We start from the raw sequence: 20,281 nt of genomic DNA on the forward strand, positions 1-20,281 counted from the left end.
CCAGGCTGTCACCAGCCAAGAGGGAGCCCCTGGCCCGACCCCCACAGCTGTGCAGGATGGTTGAGGCCAGACAGCTCGGAGTCATCCTTGACCCCTGGCTCTCCCTCCCCCGGGGCTAACCCAAGTCCTGTGGACTATACCTCCTGTCTGTCCCTGGAGTCTCTCCACCTTTCTCCTCTCTGCCACGCCTCCCCAGACCATGTCACCATCACCTCTGGCCAGCTATGTGACAGCAGCCCCTAACTGGTGTCCTCATGTCCCATCCCTCTCCCCCATGCAATCCATTCTCCATATGTAGCCCGAGACCTTCTTGAAATGCCAGGCTAACCTTGCCACCCTCGATTTTAAACCCTTCCTTGGCTCCCCTTGACTCCTGGGCTGAAATCCAAGTCTGCAGTGTAGTCCCAGGGCCCGGCGTGGTCTGGCCTCTAAGGAAGCCCTCCATGCTTCCTGCCATCCCAGCCCTCTGAGCAGGCTGCGCCGTCTGCACGGATCCCTCTCCACTTTATCTTCGCCTGACTTCCTGCACTGCCGCGGCCTCCTCCCAGCCACCCTGGTCATATGCTCCCAAACACAGGGCTCTGCTCTTTCCGAGCACATCTCTCAGTGTGTGGTCAATGTTCCAGTGTGTCGCTTTTACCTGTGAATTCAGCGTGGATTTACTGAGCACCCACTATGTCCCAGGCACTGTGCCAGGCACTGGGACATACCATAATGAACAACAAGAAAGACTAAGGAAGAGTGCAGCTCATGTTCTGTGGGACGACAGACAGTAAAGAAATAGATACAAACGGATGTGCCGTGCTGTTAGGTCAGGTTCAGATAGGGTTGTTGGGGACAGCATCTCTGAGGAAGTGACAACTGGAATAGACACAAGTGAAGCAGGGAACAAATAATGAGGAGATCTGCAGGAAGGGCACTCTTTGCTGAGGGAACAATAAGAGCAAAGGCCCTGAGGTGAGGCAAGGATGTGGTTGGCCTGTTCAAGGAAGAGCAAGAGGGCCAGAGTGGCCCTCCTGACAGCTCCAGCTCAGAGAGAGGACTGGTTGGGAGGAAAGGGGCTGAGGCATAGGGGTGAACATGTCCCCAGCACTGCTCTCCCTACTCCCACCTCCTCCCCCAGCTGGGCAGCCCTCCTCTTGGGGACATAGATGGGCGCTTGTCTTGAGAGCCCCCCTCTCTTCCCCCTGCCCCTCCGAACACTCACAGAGGGGACAGGAAGTGTCGGCCCTCGCCTCCCAGCTGCCCGGGGTGGGGGACGCCACCGAGCTGGGCCAGCCTGCCCAAGAGGGACAGAGGCCCTATTGAGCCCACTGTCCGGACCAGCAGGGACAATAGCCACAATGAGGACCAGGAACAGTGGCCCGCATGCTTGTCCAGGAAGTCGCCAGGCTGCTGCCCGCCCCCCTCCCAATGCCTCCCCAGCCCTTCTGGACTTTCTCCTCTAGCTACTTATTTCAGGCTGTTAGTGATGTCCAGCATGGTCGCTTTGTCCTTCCCCTCCTCCCCAGAGGCTCCCTGCTCTGTGCCAGATCCGTGTCCAGCCTGGGGATCAGAGAGGAATCTACATGGTCTCTGTCCACGGGGAGGGGGCTGGGGAGGAGGCGACAGACACACAAACTGAGTGGGGCATCCTAAGTGCTTCCTACAGAGATATACACAGTGCAGGGGGTGGCGGGATGTCTGCCAGGAGAGCTGGTAGGGAAGGCTCCCTGGAGGAAGGGTCGTGGTTCTAAAGTGCTTCCGCATCCAGGGTCATGTTTTGAAGGCATGAGGGCCATGTGGCACAGGCAGGGCAGGTCTAACATATGTTATAGGCTCAGAAGTGGAAGGGAGCAATGGCCTCTGCCTCCCAGCAAGCCTTGAATTCTCTCTGCTTCTCCAGCCTGTGTGCCGTCTACTTGTGCAACATTTGCACAGGATCAAATCAAAGAAGGATCTTTAGGGATCCTCTCTAGGCCAGAATGCCAGCACAAGTCATGTGTACCTGTCACCCCCCACCCATGGCCATGATGAGGCAGACGTCACCAGAGTCACACCATTCTTGCCTATCGAGTTAGGACGCAGCTGCAGAATCCTTCTCAACACAATGCTCTGATAGCAAGTAACTGGAATGGACACATTAGATGAAGTCTTTGCCTTTCCTGGTTCTATTCCATCCCCTCGTTGACACACGGGGAACCTGAGACCCAGGCAGGGAAGGGACTTGTCCCAGGTCACAGGGCATGTTGGTGGCAGCATGTTGGGGTTGGGAAGGGGGTGGGTAAGAAACACCCCCTTAAAGCAGATTAAGTGTTGAAACTTCGGAGGCTGATGTCCCTCTCTGCAGAAGGGCTCTCCATTAGTCTCTGTTGCAGCACTCCGTTCCTTCACGGCACTCATCACAACTGTAATTATTTGAATGAGACACTTGTTTTTTTCTTTCCCACCTGACAGTAAGTTCATGGGGCCAGGGTTCCATCTGTCTTCTCAACTCCCCTGCTCCAGTGGGCACTCGATGCGTGAGTGTTGAGGGCATGAGTGGAGGACCTGGTGGCAGGCGGGGTAAATGCACACAGTCACTGTCCCTCAGTCCCTTCTCTGCTCCCTGGCTGGGTGTTTGGCCCCCACTAGCCTGCAGAAGACGAGTGGGATCCCTGGGGGCAACGTGGGCCCAGGCACCAAGCTGGTCAGATACACGCCAGTACATGGTAAGCAGCCAGCCCAGTCGGGGTGGTACCTCAGCTTCCTGTGGGGGAAACTGAGGCCCAGGGAGCCACAGTAATGAGCCAGGAGTCTTGCAGTCTGAGCAGGACCTCCTGACTTCTGGGCACCCAACCTGCCCACCAGCCCCCACATCTGTAGCTCAGGGGCTGACTTTTCCTGACAGCTGGGCCCCTTGGGAGCTGTGCGTGCCGGTGCCAAGGCAAACAGCGGCGGTGGAGGTGGGGGCGGGAGATGCCTGCAGGCCCTGAGTTCCTCTGCTCTCCTGAGCAGACGGGGCCCCGAGCAGCCATGCCCCCTGCTCCCTCCATTGTTCCCCGTGATGGTTTCCAGATGCTGAGGAGTCACAGGTTTGGGGCTCAGCCAGGCCAGCCCTCCCCCAGCACCCCGCCGCCACCTCCACCATCTCCAGTGCTGCTTTTAAAGAGATGGCCCTTCCTCCACTGCAGACTGTTGCCCTGCTTGAGCCCAGCAGCCTCACTGTCCCGCATACAGCTCAGCTCCTGGAGTGAGGAGCCCTGGGCTGCATTCCCAGCTCTCACCTAACCTCCTCTGTGGCTTGGGCTCATCACTTGCCTTCTCTGTGCCTCTGTATCCTGGGCTGTAGGATGGGCATGTGGGGAGGGGGCGATGTGAAGCAGACAATATCTGATTAACACTCATACTTTAACAGACTGTTATCAGTAGCATTTGGAGCAGTGGTTCCCAGAGTGGGTCCCTGGACCAGTAGCATCAGCATCAGCTGGGAACTTGTTAGAGATGCAGGTTCTCAGGCCCACCCCAGACCTGCTGATTCAGAAAATCTGGGGATGGGACCAGCAGCGTGTGTTATAATGAGCCCCCCAGATGGTTCTGATGCACGCTCAAGTGTGAGACAAACAATCTGTGCTCTGGAATTAAGAGCTTGGGCATCTGGATTCGGAAAGGCAGCATGCAGACTTGCAGCTGTGTGGCTTTGGAAATGAGCCTTAGTTTCCTGGTCAGGAAAATGGATCAATACTCCTACCACTGTGTGTGTTAGGGTCACCGTGCTGATTAAATGAGGCAGTTAGCACACAGCCTGGTCAGCCCAGCTCCTGCATCAGCTCCGCTGGGACAGACGCTCCGTGAGGGCAGGTTCCATGTTTGTCTGGCCCATGCCATTGCATCAGCACTTTGAAGGAGCTGGCTCAGAACCTGGGCAAAGGGGCCGTGTGCACAGGTTGAGGGCGCGTGTGCGCTGCTTTCCCTCAGCGGGTGTGTGGTGAGCCTGGTGCCGCCTGAAGGAGGCCTGTGGCACAGAGAGAGACAAGATGAGTCCCCCGCGGGGCAGAGACCAGAGGGGTCCCTGCAGATGGGAGCAGTCAAGGAAGGCTTCCAGGGGGAAATGCAGCATCCACTGGATTTGCGTGGGAGATGAGGGATGCCAGATTGTGGGACTGCGTGCGCAGAGGGGGGCGTGAGAACGAGAACCACCGGCCAGCCCCCTCTCCTGTAATGGGTACACACTCCTTCTCCTCCCTTCTCAGGACACCAGCAGGGTTACTGTCATGTGGGGCTGCCCACAGACAAGGGCAAGGATTCCCCAGAAGGTCAGAGCTGGAGACCACAAGGGAGGCATGTGGTGCTGTGGGAGTCAGCCAGGCCTGGGTTTGGGTCCCAGCTCTGCTACTTCCTGGCTGTGTGACCTCAGGCAAATCGCCCAACCTCTCTATGCCTTGGATCCCTCATCTGGAGGGGTTATAGTGAGGATGGAACAGCTGGTGGAGGTAACGCTGCACATAGCAGGAGCTGTGAGTGTTTTACCGCTGGGGAACTCGGGGCCCAGGGAGGGGAATGGAGCCTCTGGGAGCACGCACATGGCCCCATCCTCCTGCCTGCTGCAGAGCCACGCTGTGCTGAGCACCGTTGCCTTTGGGGCAGTGTGAAGGGACAGTTTTGCAGACTTCTCCAGTCCGGGGGTGAAGAAGTAGGGCTGGCTGCAGCCTGGGCGGTGGGAATGGGAAACGTCAGGCTTGCTTCCTCCCCGTGACCCCCTGGAAAAGTCACAGAAGAGCAGCTCTTTCTCTGCTGGGCACCCCTGAAGGGGAAGAACATGGGTAGGTTTCTGCTGCAGTCTGACACCCTGTGGTGACCATGCGAGGCACACATATGCATGCATGCCCACAAACACACACGTATCCACGTGCATACACACCCTCCTCCTCAGGGCCCGTTCTCTGATTTCCAACACCAGCCGACACCGTGGAACCACAGCAAAAGCTGGCAGATGCCTGGGCTGGCTCCCAGGAGCCTCTTCATCCCTGCTCTGCCTGAGTACAGTTGCCACAGGTGACCTTGAAACCAGTCTATGGCCTTCTGGGGCTCACTTGACAGTGAAGGAATTGGACAACAGCCAGAAAGACTGAGGTTCGAGGCCTGCCACTTCACTCACTTTGTGACCTTGGACAGGAGGCTTAACCTCTCTGGGCTTCTGTTTCCTCCTGGAGAGGACGGGTCACCATGAAGCTACCTGCAAGTCAGGCGCATGGGCAGCAGCAGCAGGCAGTGGACCCTCAGCACAGTCAGCTCCTGTCTGGTTGTCACCGTTTCCTAAGCCACGAACTCCAGCACTCACCTGATGAGAGTTCTCAGAGGTAGGAAGCTTCCTTCTCTTTCTACCCCTCAGTGGCCAGAGGAGATCGAGGCCCAGAGAGAGGAAGGACTGATGTGAGGACAGAGCCGAGGCTGGAAGTCAGGCCTGCAGCCTCTCCGCCAGGCAGGCAGCCGTGGGAGCCCCAGCCCCCAGCTCCTGCCAGAGAGTGGCCCCACTCTGCTGACTTCAGCATTTCGCTGGCCAGGGCAGATCGGATTTCTTTTCTGGCGCTTGGCCACCCTCCATACCCTTCCCCCATCGCTATTTCGAGCTGAGTCCCCCTGTCCCCTCCTCCCGGGGCTGTGGCCCTCACACCCAAAGCCTCACTCCGGGCTGAAGCCTTAACCCACCACCTTTCTGCCCCCAACCCCACCCCCAGATTTTGTGCAGAGCCTCCCTCCAGCTAGGTAGGGCTGGGCTGGTCACAGCAACGTCTAGCCAGGTCACAGCCACGTCTAGCCAGGTCACGTCTGGCCAGGCCTCACTAGGGACAGCCTCAGATGCAGAGCCAGGGACCAGCCTGCCTGTGGAAATGGCGCTGCCAGCCTGAGGCAGCCCTCCAGAGTGGGCAGCACAGCCCAGGAGAGGCGTCCTGGGAGTGGACAGAACCCATGCCAGGACCAGCCCCAGCATCGCCACCTCCTGTGTGCGTGACCTCGGCCCACACACCTCACGCTTCACGGGCGCTCTCCATGCCAGTGTCCTCTCCAGCTCCCAATGTGTTCTGAGCCCCAGCCAGGATGCTCCCAGGGAGGTGGGAGATGTGGAGGGCCCCACGAGGCTGCAGCCCTCTTAGAGACCACTAGGAAAGAAGACGTCAGAAAGGGCAGTTTGTGAGAGTTCTTTAAATTCGGGATGAAATCTCTGGCATGCTGGAGGCCGGGTCAGGGCAGGACATGACCCGCAGCCAAGCGAGTGGTGCAGACCACAAAGTCCCCTGGGAGTTGGGGAGCCGGGGCCTTCTCTGAGGGAGGTGGCAGGAGGGTTCTCAGCTTGCACTCGAGCCTGGGACTCAGGCAGTGGAGTGAGCACCCCGAGGACGGCAGTTAACCCTGTCTGAGATGGGGGAAGCCAGAAGGGTGCCCTTTGAGCTTCCACTTGAAGGATGCAGGGGCATTCGTCATGTGGAGAAATGTTTGGGGCCATGGGAACAGCAGGAGCAACAGCCTGGCGGGGACAGGAACATGTCATTTGCAGACAATGATTTGTTGTTTGATTGTAAGCTTTGTAGGAGAGAGTAGCAGCAACTAAGGTTAGAAGATCGGCTGGGCCGATGGGGAAGGGTCCAAAATCATTGATTGTTCTGCTTCAGCCCTGCAGATGGGGGGGCCCAGCCTGGTCATTAAAGTCCCGGGGGGTCATGGCTGTAGCAGGAGAAGGGGCACAGTCAGAAGAAAGGGCCCCCACACAGGGATGCGCAGGGGCCTGGAAACCCACTCTGGAGGACATGCTCCTCAGACCCCTAGTAGTGTCCAGCTGTGGGCAAACCGCAGGGTGATTGCGAATCTTTCCTCCACCCCCTACAGCGGCAGCGGTGGGCATTCTCAGTCTGCAGTCACAGGAGGGGAGGAAAACCCAGGCCTTTTGCAATCCCTATGATTCGGATGTTTTCCACCCCTTCGGACCGGCCTCTCTTCCCCTCCCCACCCTCAGCTCTGATCGTGCGGTTTGCTAATGGAGGAAAGCCAGAAGCAGGAAACAGATAACTTAGGGAGTGGCTGTGCATGTGATTAAAAAGTCTTTGCTTTCCAAAAAGTTTTGCCGGAGAACTTCACATTGCCTAGCCTTGGGGTGGGATTTGGAGAGAGGGGCTTCTCTTGCCTTATGGGCTGGGCTTCTCCTCAGGGGCTCAGGGGCCCAGGGCCCAGAGGCATGTGGGGGCATTGGGCCTCGAACACCACCCCCACCCCCACCAGGTCGCAGAGGGGCTTCTTGGCCTCTGTTGGCCCCCCTCTGTGTGTCTGTTTCCTCTTTCCCTTGTGGTGCCTCTCCCACCTTCTCTCTCACCTCGCCTGTCACTCTGCTGTCCTCTCTCCCCCACTCCCCTCTGGCTCTCACTCCACCCCCTCCTGTCCCGTATCCCTGACGTCCTCTGCCGCTCCTCCCCTGCCTCTCTCTCTCCCCCTTGTTTTCTCCTCTCTATCTCGGCCCTTCCCCTCCTCTCCACACTCCCACTCCGTGCCCCTCCCCAGAGTTTTCCTGAGACCTTTTCCTGGCACTGTGAAAGCTTCCATTGTTCCCCTGCACGTTGACAAACCCTAGTGTTGTGGAATCAGGATGGCATTTTTGCAATGGCTTTGGGCTGGGAGCGAGTGGGAGGGGTAAAGAGGAGGCCGGGCCTTCTGGACCCATGCTGGGCTGCGGCAGGAACCCAGAAAAGGGGAGGGGGTCTGGGAGAGGCGGCCAGGACGCCTGTGCTCAGACAAGGAGGCCCTTGAAGCTCCAGAGGAAACCCAGGGTGGCCTCCTGCAGCCTCCTTCCTCCTCCCAGCAGCCTGCAGGCCGCAGGGCCCAGCCCACCTGTCCCTCTGAACGCCTGCTTCCTCTGGGCCTCTGTGGAGCTGCAGCTGCCTGGACCAGGCTACAGAGGCTGGGGCGGCCCTCCTGCCTGCCTCCCTGGGCCGTGCGTGTGGACACGTGAGTATGAGGGGTCTTTGGAGGGTCCCTAAAGCAGTGTCACAGAGCACAGAGGAGGGAAAAGCTTGGGTCTCGGCACTGGACTTATTCTCAGAAATTGGCCCCACTGCTTACTAGTTATGTGACTTCAGACAAGGCACTGTGCCTGTCCCAAGGCTCAGTTTCCTCATCTGTCATTAGGGTTAAGAGTGTTGATTTTGTGGAGCTGTTGTATCAGAGATAATTTCATGTGTCATGCCTTCGTCCCATGCCTGTCACCTACGAGGACTGGGTGAAGAGTGGCCTCTGCCTGAGAACGTGGGTCCAAGAGTGTTTCTACAGGTGTGAGTCTGACTTGGGCTTGAGCCTAGAAGTGTGTGGCCGAGGGTATCTGTCACTGGCGTGGGCACAGTTGGTGCAAGGGTCACAGGGCTGACCCATTTGGAAGGCCCCAGACTATGAGAGCGTTCCTCGTCTGTCTTGTTTATTTCCATATACCTGGAATGTTCCACAGAGCCTGGTGCAGAGTGGGTGTTCAATAAATGTTAGTTGAATGATTGAATAATTGAGGTGGTGGACAGAGGTTGGAAGTCAGAGGTAGGGTCGTGTTCTTAGGAGCAGGCTTATTCTTTAATTTTCTCACAACCATTTCATGGAGAGGCTGTGTATGAGGTGGGAAGTGTCACTTTGGAGCCAGCAGATCAGGTTCGAGTCTTGGCTCCACAGCTGTGGGGCCCTGCACAGGTTGCTTGGCCTCTTTGGGCCTCAGTTTGCTCTTCCGTCAAATGGAAGGGCTGTGGAGTGACTGGCTGGAAAGTGGCTGCCGCATGGTAGGTGCTCATTAAATGTCAATGTCCCAGCTCCTCCAGAGCAGCCCTCCCCCATGGCAGATGACAAAACTGAGGCTCCAAGACGGGGCTGGGAGAACCAGGGCCCAAATCCAGCCCTCTGACTGCTCTGACTGCTCTGACAGCTCTGACTGCTGTTCACTCCCCACTGACCCAGGCTCCAGGCTCGAGGAGAGACAGCAGGGAGGGCAGAGAGGCACCCGTGGGCCCAAGGAAAGGGGCTAAGAGAGGAGGCTTCTGGGAGAGGGGCACTGCCTCCCCCAGGGAGGGCCCTTAGCCTCCAGAAAGTGTCCCCAAAACCCTCTTGGACTGTCCAGGAAGGACCAGCAAGGCTGCACAAAGAGTCCTGGGCCCATGGACCAGTCATCTCTGCCCCTCGGCCTCTCTGCCTTCATCTGTGGAAAGGGCATCTCACACTCCTGAGACCCAGGGCTCTTCCTCTCTCGACTTGAGGCCAGGACCACCTCAGTGGCCCAGCTAGAGGAGAGCACGCAGACCGGGTAGGACAGGCAGCTGGCAAGGAGCCTGTCTGTTCCTGATTCCCTCCCCTGCTCCTCCTGGCTCCAGCCGCTGCCTCTCAGCTGGACGCACCATGGGGCTGGCCCAGTGCTCCCTGAGGGAGAGGGCAGTGTGAGTGGGGCTGCTGGGCACACACTGAGTTATGGGCCTCGGGGAGGAAAGTGACCCTGCCCAGCAGTTGGTCCCACCCTCATTCTGGAGATGGGGAAACTGAGGCCCAAGAGGGGAAGGGACGCCTCCAGGGCCGCCCAGCATGCCAGGACCCATGACAGTAACACCCCGTTCCAGTTTGTCGCCGTCCTGGCTCGGCGGGTTCTTCTTCTTTCTGTGATCCTGGCACACTGCAGGGCAACTGAGAGAATGGGCTTAAGTCAGGAGGCCTGGGCTCAAATCCGAACTCCATCACTTGCTGGTGGTGTAGCCTTGGGTAAGTTACTTAACCTCTTGCTGCCTCAGGGTTCTCATCTGAAACCTGGGAATAATCATTCATAGCTCATAAGGTGGTGGTTGTTGTAAGGCTACGAAAAGGGCCTGGCCCTGGCTAGACACCTAATGAGTGTGGCTATTACCCTGTCCCAGAGCTTGGCTGGGCACAGGCTGCTCTCCTGGGCAGGCAGAGGTGGCGCGGCCAGGGCTGGGGCTGAGGCCTGCTGGGCCCACAGCCAGTTCGCAGTATCCAGAGAACAGAGGCTATGCATCCTGGGGCGGAACTGGCAGGGATCATGACGTGCAGGGCACAGCCACAGGCTTTCAGCACCCCGACCCTACTGCCCCCTCCCGGGCCCCGGGTCCCTGGGATGCTCGCCTCAAGCTACCAGAGGCTACAGTGTCATCTCCTTACAAAAGGGACTCACAGTCTAAAATGGGCCAAGAGGAGAGCAAGCTTCACCCTAAAGGCTGGCTCACTCCTTGTGGGACTTTAGGAAGCAGGGGCAGGGAAATTGATGGACCGAGTGGCCAGCCAGGCTCTTGTGTCATGTGACAGGTGTGGATACTTCTAATTTTCCCTAAAATTGAGGGAGCAGATGGGATCCAGGAAGTGGGAAGTCTGCACCATGGCTGGGGGCAGGCCACCTCCATGGACAGGAACAGAAGCAGCAGCCAGAGGTCAGCCAGTGCCCAGCACCCAGGCCCCCATGTCTACACCTGCAGTGGCAAAGGGGGGACAAGTATGGACAAAGCCGCAATCTCCGTTGGGTTCCCACCCCCTTGGGAAAGCACAGGGCGCCCCCTCGTGGGCAAGAGGGGCCTGCAGACCAGGGAGACCGCTGGTGACCCATCATCACCTCCATCAAAGTCACACCTACTCATTAAAGACAATTCATTAATTAGAACAGAGAGTAAGATGCAGAAATAAAATCATTAACAGTCCTGTCTCCTGAAGGCAACCTCTGAACCCTTCTGATTGATTTCCCGCCGGCCCTTTTCCTGCACATTTTTCCTTTTCACGCTTTTACTCTGGGAGCAGTCTATACGTGATCGCTTATGCTGCTTTCTTTGTAAGCATTTTCCCAAACCCTTGAAAAAAGTCCTCATAAATGTTGAATGGCTTCGTTGTCATTCATCCAATGGGCGTAACATCATTTAGGGAATCAGGGCTTGGTGTTGAGTGGTTAGCTTGTTCCGGTTTTTCACTCTCATAAACAATGCTGAGATGAACATCCTTCAACACCCCTTGGGTCCACATTTCTGATCATTTCCTTAGGACAGTCGCCCAGAAATGGATTTGCTGGGTGTAAGGAATGGGCGTTTTTTAAAGTTTGAAGGCTTATTGGCAAGTTATGCTACAGAAATACAGTAGAAAATATCCCTGTTCATCCCCCACCCCCAGCAGTGTCTGTGAGTGCCCCCTCTCCACACCTGCCCAGTGGCCTTCACCAGCAGCGAGAGTTGGGAGGACTACAGAGTTGGAAGTGCCCTCAGAGTTGCCTGGTGCAACTGCCTGACCAGGGCAAAAGTCCCGTTGGCATCCACCCTGATAGTTGTTTACCCAGCCTCTGCTTACATACCATCATGGCGGCGAGCTCCCTACATACTGGCCAACCACAAGAAATCTCATGAGCCGATGGGAAGAAAACCTGAGCCATTCCAAAGAAGTGTCCAGATAGTGTCAGCTCATCAAGCTGCTGGCTTGCCTGGGTGGCTCCTCCCACTCCCCGCCCACCCAGCTTTGCCCTCCCTGCTCCCAGCACAGGTCCTCCTTCCCACACCCCTGCCACCTCCCACCTCCCAGGCTGCCCTCCACAGCAATTCTAACCCTGGTCTGGAGATCAGAGGACCCAACCCCTCCACCAGATCCATCTCTGATGTGCTATGTGGCCTTGAGCAAGTTCCCTTGCCTCTGTGGTTCCCAGAGGGCCTGTCTGTGCTACAAGGGTTGGTGTCTGAGCCCCAGTGAGCTTTGCCTGGGCTCCTGGCAGATGTGATTCCCCAGAGGGGTATGTGGCAGGGGCCCGGGTCAGAAAGCCTGGTCAGACCTGGCATCTTTCCCAGCTGGGGCGGGTGGCTGCCCCTGCAGAGCTGTTGGCAGTCACCGTCCGTTTCGTGCTGAAGTTTATGAGGAGAGGCCGTGCCTTTCTGAGAGGAGGCAGGGGGTAAGCGTGGGGGGTAGAGAAGCCTTTGTTCCTCAAAAATTCCTACTCCCTTTGGCCCTGCCCTCTCGTCTGTAAGCATAAACAATGTTGGGACTGAGCCCTTCCAGGAAGTGGCTCCCCGCTGCCGAGAGCTGCTGGCTGGCCTGTCTTCCCCTCCGTCCACTGCCTCTTCACCCCTGCCCTGCAGGCCATTTCTCCCCTCTGACCCACAGGAGGGCAATGCCAAGGCCTAACACTGGGCTGGGCTGAGCTGGAGGCCCTGGGGGCTGGGGGCCTTCTCCTCCTGAGTACAGGCCTCAGCCTCTTGATGGGGACACACTGGGGGGTGACAGACAGAAAAGATGAGCCAAGTGTCACCTTGTGGAAACGCCTGCTGGACTTAGCCTCCTTCTCCTCACCCACTGGAAACTCTTTGGCAAGTCCTGTCCCTTCTCTGTGCCTCAGTTTCACCATCTGTTAAATGGGTTGATGATTTTCCTTGCCCCACAGGGTTATGGGAAGAGTTGAATGGGGCCTGACAGGCTGTGGAGCCCTCAGCGCAAAGCGGAGCACACAGGCGGTGCTTGGTAAATGTCTGTTCTCTTCGCTCTTCCCTTTGTCCTCTGCCAGCAGCATCTCCAGAGATTCCACAGCCTTCCTCTGTCTTTCTTGGTTCCTCCATGAGAATTCCAGAAGGTGAAGACACCGTATGCTATTCCTTTTTCGTTTGCCACCTCCCACACAACCCAGGGAGAGCGAGCCCATCCTCTACCCAGGACTCCCTCCCATCTTTGGAACTTTCTTCTTACGATTTATGCCCATTGGTTTCAGCCCTAGCCTCTGCATCACCCAGAACACATCTACTCCATCTCCCTGTATGAGCCTTAGGAGAGAATCATGCTGAAATCGCTAATGGTTACTGAGCATTTGCCATGTCCAGCCACTGAGCTAAGACCATCATGTGCACAGATGCATCAAATCCTTCCAAGGGCCCGGGAGGCAGTCCCTTTATCATCATGCCCAGCTTCCAGATGAGGAAACTGAAGCACAGAGAGGTTGAGTAACTTGTTGAGGATCCCCCAGATAGTCACAGGCAGAGGCAGAATGCAATCACGGGCGTCTGGCCCTGAATTCCACGGTCTCAACCACGTCCCGTGCAGTGGGGTGTCAGAGCTGGGCCCTCCCAGTGCCTGGCCTGACAGCAGTGTGGGAATGGTGTGCTGAGGACAGCTGGTCCTTAGGAGGCCTGAGCCCCCATCTCTGGGCCTGGCCCCGCAGCTCACACTCCTTGATGGACGGCTCCAGAACGGCTGGTTTTCCGCTTACAGCGTGTAGCGATGCTCCCCAACTCACCCCCTTGCTCTCCTCTCTCATCTTCCTGCTTCTCTCTTTCGTGCACACTCTGTATCTTCTTTATTTGTACAGGTTCCTTCCTGTGCATTTCTGAAACAGAGGGTCTTTGGGAACCAAACTGTCAGTCCTGCCCCAGTCCTCACCCTTTGCTCTGCTGAGTGCCCCTGGGATGCCTCGACCCCTCCCTCTAATGCCTTCACCCTTGCCCTTGGCCCCAGCTGCAGGAGGCCAGGTGCCAGGTCCTGTTAGTCTGTCAGTCTTTAAATCAAGAGGGCTGCAGAACCAGACCCCAGAGTGGGCCTGGCTAGTGATGACCCCCACATTTTCCCCTTTGGTCAAGGAATCTCAAATCCTACCATTGGTGAGGCACCCCGTGCCTATCTCTCGTCCTCCTGTAAAGTGTAGATGCCCTTAAGAGCAGGGACACAGGGGAATGAGTACTTTATTTCAGGATTACTGAAGAAGGAAGCCGTAGAAGCTGAGGTTGCTTAGAAGTGTGGGTACCAGGCACCAGGTAGAAAAAGTGGCACCAGAAGAGGTTAGAGGGCTTGCTGCACACCCACTAACTTGACACCGACAGAGCTCACAGTGCCTTCAGAGGCATAAATTGGCCCCTTTACTGCAAACTGACTGAACCCCGGGCCCTTACTGCACGCTGAGTGCTCCCCTTGGCATAACTAGCGTCCTTCTCAGACCTGACCAGTGCTGAGAGACAGCCCTGCCTCAGACTGAACCTTCCCCAGGACATCTCAGCTGCCGGGAGGGCCAATAAGGATCCAAAAGACATTAAGCAGCAAGCCCAAAAGATTGGGGCAGTGTTGCTGTCACTTTGTAAGTTTAAGTTTATACACTCAGCATGTATGCCCCTTTTTAGTGTTTTGCCTGAAATTCTAGTAGGCTGTCACCAAGTGGTGGTAATGGCTCCTAGGAAAAAGAGACGTGATTACTGAAGGAGGAAATTTTTATCTCATATCCTACTATTGTTCTATATTAGTAAATAATAATAATAACAAATACTCCTATTTTACTTTTGTGTACCAGGCACTGTTCTAAGTGTTTTACATGTATTATCTCATTTAATCCTCAGAATAGTCTTAGATGGTAGTTATTTTCATTATCCTTATGAAGTAACTTGCCCAAGATCACAGAGCTAGAATTTGGATCCAGAGTCTGTGCTGTTAACCATTATGTACTTCATGAATGGGCAATTACCCAGGGAAACATTACTATGGAAACAGATCTCCTCATAGCCCAGTGCTTCTTAAGCTTAATGGCATATGAATTCCCTGGGGCTCTTGTTAAAATGCACGTTCTGATTCAGTAGATCTAAGGTGGGGCCTGAGATTCTGCATTTCTAATAAGCTCCCAGGTAACGCTGCTGATGCTAGTCTAGGAACCACACTTTGAATAGTCACAGCGTAGAACCTATGTTTAAGCCTGTCTCAAACTCAAAGCCTGCCAGTGCCAAGTAGGTGACATAAATGCAGGGAGAGCTGATGGGAACAGAGGTGACGTGGAGGATACGTATGCAGTTGGTCTGATGGGGCAGCCACTCCTCAACCTCAGCTGACAGTCGTCAGCAAGAATTCTGGACCAATGTGGTCATATTTCTATGCAAAATCGCCCGTTTTCAAATATTGGGGCAACTAATTCAAATTTACAAAACATTATGCAGCATGAATGTTCATAGCAGCATTATTCATAATAGCCAAAAATTAGAAACAACTCAAATGTCCATTGTCTGATGAATGAGTAAATAAAACGTGGCATGTCCATACAGTGGAATATTATTCAGCACAAAAAGGCATGAAGTACTGAGACCTGCTACAATAGGGATGAACCTTAAAAACATTACAGTAAGTGAAAGAAGCCAGACACAGGAGGACAGCTGTTATGAAATACGTAGAATATGATATATCTAGAATCGGGACATCGATAGAGACAGAAAGTAGATTAGTAGTTGCCTAGGGCTGAGTGGGGTGAGTGGGGGTAGGATGGAGAGTGACTGTTAATGGGTAACATTTGGGAAGTGACAAAAATCTTCTAAGATTAGAGTGCAGTGATGATTGTATAACTCTGTAAATAGACTAAAAACATTGAATTGTACACCTTAAATGGGTGAAATGTAGACTGTGAATCATATCTCAATAAAACTGTTTAAAGAAAAACACCATGTAGGAGAGAGCTAGTTTCTTTCATATATGAAGTACAATCACAAGTCAACAAGAAAAATACCAAACACCAGCAGAAAAAAAAAATCACAAGGGATATAAACCAACAGTTCACAAAGCAAACACAGATGCTTCTTAAATGCATGGGAGAATTCTCTCTTGCTCATAATACAAGACATACAAGTCAAGGCTACTCTGAGAAGATTTTCTGCCGCTTAGATTGGCAACAATGAAAACTCTGTTGGTGAGGATATGGACATTAAGTTGGCACACCTGCAGTGGCGGGCGTGGGGGGGCAGTGGCGATTTGTCATTATCTTTAAAAATCAAAAGTGCACGTACCATTGACTCAGCAGTTTCATTTCCAGGAACTTATCTCACAAATGTACTCTCATATGTGTAAAATGTTATAATGTATACAAAAGTTATTCATTGTAGCATTGTTTGTAACAGTGGAAGAGTGGAAACAGCCCAGATGTTCTGTAAGAGTGACTGGCAAACACAAGGGAACTTGCGTGGCCGCTGCAACTGTTACACAGAGTACAGTACCTCTGTTCGTGTGATGTGAGGAAAAGATATTACATATATCTTAATAATAATAATAAAATGTCCAAGATATATTATTAAGCAAAAAAGGGAAGATGAAGAACTGAATGTATAATCTGTTTCTCTGTGAGTGCTGGAGAAGAAAGAATGTGTGTACGTGTGAATACGTTGCCTATGTTTGTAAATGCCGAGCTGTCTTGGGGGTGGTGTAAGGAAATGGATCGCCTCCAGGTAGGGAAGCGTGGCTGGACGCAGGGCTGCGGGAGGCACACATTCCCTGCAGACCAGGTTGCAGAGGTTGTCTCTTCTATACCCATTTAACAACTGCGCCACCGTGCAGGCCAAAGAACACCTGTGAGCAGGTCCACGTGGCCCCCAGCACCTCCTTATGACGTCAGAGTTCAAGAAGTGATTCCTAGCCACCATCCAGTACTTTGCTCCTTTAAATCTAAAAAAGATGCGCACCACCCACCACCTGTTCTCTGTCCCCTGTGCGGGTCTCCCAGCCTTGGGGTTCCTGTGTGTTCTCTGGGTTGGGGACAAAAGGTGCCTGTGCACGGGGACACAGGGTATGAAGACTGAAGGAGGAGGCTGTGGGGATCCCGCAGAGGCATCCTTTTGGCCTGGGGGACCCCAATCCCTTGTGTTTGCTTCCTGCCCTCTAGGCACGCCCCAAAGGCGAGGGTCTGACCCCGTACCAGGGCAAAAAGCGCTGCTTCGGCGAGTACAAGTGTCCCAAGTGCAAGAGGAAATGGATGAGCGGGAACTCCTGGGCCAACATGGGGCAGGAGTGCATCAAGTGCCACATCAACGTGTACCCGCACAAGCAGGTGAGCGGGCGGGCCGCGCGGGCTGGCAGTGTGTGGGGGGAGTTCTCGAGGGGCTGAGGGAGGGTGGCTTTTCCCTTATTGGGCCACATGGCGAGGATGAGACCAGATCTAAGTCGGCCCTTTCTTTCTTTGGCTCATCTGAAGCTGGGGAGGGAAGGAGGCTAGAGTAGCAGCTGTACCAAGACCCTGAGACCGCAGGTGAATTTTGAAACTAATGAACTGGGGATGCTGTTGTGAGACAAACAGGGGTGCAAGGGCAGCAGGATGCTGTAGAAGACATGCATTTCACGCATTTATTCGTCTAGTTGACTCCTGAATAGGGGGCAGCTATGTGTGCCAGGCCTGGGCACGGGGCTGGTGGCCGAGGCATGCGTGGGCCTGCCCGGGGGTGAGGGGTTGAGGCAGCTCATCCCAGCGAGGAGCACTCACTGCAGGCCGCAAAGAGGAAGCCACATTGACTCTGGGACCTGAAGGAGGGAGGAGGCTAGACCTGTCGCAAGTGGGGGGACAGCCATCCTAAGAAGAGGGTACAGCAGGTGCAAATGCATGGAGGCTGTAAGGACTTGGGGTGCTCAAGGCCCAAAGCTCAGTGAAGGAGCAGGAGAGCAGAGGAAGAGGAATGGGGTGGGAGCTAAACGGGGCCCCCATCAGAGCCTTGGGGGCCACATGAGGAAACCCCCAAGCAACAGGACTTTAAGCTTCATTTTGAGACAATTACTCTGGCCCTGTGTGGACATTAGTCTGGGGGTGCTGGGAGATTGAAAGTGGGGAGACCAGTAGGGAAGCCATGGCCATGGTCCCATGTGAGCTGGAAGAGGTCTGAACTAAGGAAGTGGCTCTGGCCCCGGGGCCGACACAAAATGTCCCCAGATTGGATGTGGAAGGTGAGGGAGGGGCAGGAATCCGGGAGACCAGTCACACTTTGGGCTTGAGCACCTGAGTGGATGCAGGTGGTCGTTCCTGAGGTGGGCAGCCTGCGCTGGGGCCGGGCGTGGTGGGACACAGGTGCCCAAGAAAAGGCAAGAGTTCCCTGATACACATGTTACATTTGAGATGTTCCTGAAAATCCAAGTCGAGATGTCAAAAAGGCAGTTGGATTTGTTATTCTGAAGCTCAGGTGAGAAGTGAAGGTGGCTCCTTCATAACTGGTATCAGTGGCCTCAAGGTATTTAGGGACTGGATGAGATTTCCTGCAGAATGGGGACCAGGTAGAGAAGGGACACCCCAGAGCACATGTTGGAGAATCCCAGCACTGGGTACTCAGATGGAGGAGAAGGATCCAGCAAGGAGAAGGAGAACCGGCAGCGTGGAGGTCAGGGGTCAGGGGGAGTGCCGTTCGAGGGAACAGGTGGTGGCTGGTGCTAAGATGTCAGGTATAATGACCATGGAGAAGTGCCCCTGAGATTTGGCAATAAGGAAGTGGTCCTCAACTTCCTGGGGCCTTGCTTTTACATGGAGAACTTGTTGAACTTTAGCCAAGGTTTGAGAACCACTAAAGCCGATGCCCTGCGGGTCAGGGTAGGACAGAGTGGAGATGGCGATTCACGGTGGACCTGTCAGCTGGGTCAGTGTCCGTGGAGCCATGACGGGGGGAGGTTTGTTGGGCCGGGCTGCAGAGGGAATACCTTCGTCGTCCACTCCCTCGAGGGGGTTTGATCATGGAGAGAAGCAGAGAAATGTAGCTGGAGTAGTGAAGGTGGCGTAGAGATGGGTGTTAAGGAGATGGGAGAGCCTAGAGCATACTACAGGCAAATGAGAATGATCCAGAAGAAAGCAAAAGGCTGATGATCCAGGGAGAAGAGGGCAATGCCTTATGGTCAGCACAGGAGGGAGGGAGATGGGGGTAATTAGGGAGGTGGTGGGTTTGATGGTGCAGAGAAGAGGAGCTTCACTTCCAAGGGCTCTGTTTTTCAGTGAAGTGGGACATGAGGTTTTCAGCTAAAGTGAGAGTGAGGAGGGGTATGGCAGGCTTGAGGAAGGACGAGCGAGGAAGCGGGCCTACCAGAGAAACCTAGCCGGACTACCAGGCAGCATCCCCGGCCTGCGGGGTGTTTGAGGTCATAGCTGTGAGCAGAGCTGTCTGCCTAGTTCTGTGACTTTTCCCAGCAGGGTTCACGGGGCAGGCGCAGGCCAGAGATGGAGCACAGGGGTACAGGGGCAGAGGTTTGCTGGAGAGTGTTTCAGAGGGAAGGAGGTCGAAGAGTTGGGCCTGTTTGGAAAAGTGTGATGATAATGCATGATCCTGGGGTGTCAGCCAGGTGGCCGGGAAGGGAAGCCAGGGGGGCTCTGATGGAGAGGTGGGGCCAGGACTGGGTGCAGTGTGGGAGCCAGTGAGCTGGACAGAGCAGGTTTCTGAAGAGGACCAAGTCTAGGGTGTGGCCAAGGGGGTGGTGTTGGGAGAGAAGGTCACTGTTGATGACGTAGTCAAGGCCCCGAGGAGCCAGGGGTGAGATGAGTCTTCCCTGCGTGAGCTGAGTCACCAAGAAGGCTGGCAGGAGCAGGGGCGGAGGAGGCAGGACTGAAAGGGAGGTGAGGGGGTGGGCGAGGTAGGCTTTGGGAGCTCTTGAGGAAGGCTCTGCTGAGGCAGTGAGGTCAGGCTGAGCTCTGAATGGGGAGTGGAGGGTCTCTACTAGGAGGCTGGGTGGGAGTGGCAGAGAGGGGAGGGTACAGTTCTGATGAGGGATCAGCATGTGCGCAGTGGGGAGGACAGACCCAGCGCAGAGCATTGGAGGAGCTCAGGGGAGAAGCAGAGTGCGGAGGGAGGGGCCGGGCTGCATCGGGCTGGCTCAGAGGCCACGGCCAGGAATTTGGTCTCTAGCCTACTAGGAGTGACTGGGAGCAGTCCCAGAGGACTCTGGTGGTTGAAACATTTTGTGATTTTATGACCCTCATGCTGGCCTCTGTTCCCTCTGTTTGCAGACTCTCCTCCCCCTGCTCCCAAGGGTTCCCATCACCCACACTGACACACACAGGCAAATAGACTTGAAGCTGGCCATGGCGGCCCAGCGGACGAGGGTCTCCTTAGTGGAGGGTCCTGGCCCACACCCTAATGGCACTGAGGGAGAGACCGAGACCCAGTAGTGCCAAGACAGGCCTGAGGACCCAGAGTGGGCATAGGCACGTGACACTCACATAGTGTGTTAGGAGCCTGTCCGGCCAGTGGGGCCAGGGACGGGCAGTCTAAAGGAGACAGCATCCTGGTTCCTGAAGTCTGCCAGGCAATTCCTGAGAAAGTCTGGGACCGCAGTGCAAAAGTACCTTTCCCCCTGTGTCTCACTGGCAGCACACTGCCCTCGGGGTTGAACTCTGCTCTCCCAGAGGCCCTTGGGCGTGGCAGGTGCCGTTCAGAGGCTCGTTCTTCCTCTTACTGAACCCACTTTGTTGAGGGCTCCTCGTGAGCCAGATCTGTGCAGGCACTGAAGGAAGACGAAGGTCCGGGGCTACCAGGCCCTCCAGGAGCTTCTTCTCGAACCAGAGAGACAGGATTCAGTCAGACAGGGTGAGCCACTG

At 55.3% G+C, this 20,281-nt stretch overlaps 1 protein-coding gene across 2 annotated transcripts in view; it reads left to right on the forward strand.

The window, feature by feature from the left end:
- ZCCHC24 (zinc finger CCHC-type containing 24) overlaps positions 1 to 20,281 on the forward strand; it is a 62,651-nt gene that overhangs the window by 33,856 nt on the left and 8,514 nt on the right. For both annotated transcript variants that reach the window (XM_058543094.1, XM_058543095.1), the window contains exon 3: positions 16,607 to 16,771. In XM_058543094.1, coding sequence (XP_058399077.1) covers positions 16,607 to 16,771 — 165 coding nt within the window. The remainder of the gene's footprint in view (positions 1 to 16,606; positions 16,772 to 20,281) is intronic.

This window comes from Diceros bicornis, chromosome 6 (genome assembly GCF_020826845.1).
Source record: "Diceros bicornis minor isolate mBicDic1 chromosome 6, mDicBic1.mat.cur, whole genome shotgun sequence".
In the NCBI taxonomy this organism is placed as follows: Eukaryota; Metazoa; Chordata; class Mammalia; order Perissodactyla; family Rhinocerotidae; genus Diceros; species Diceros bicornis.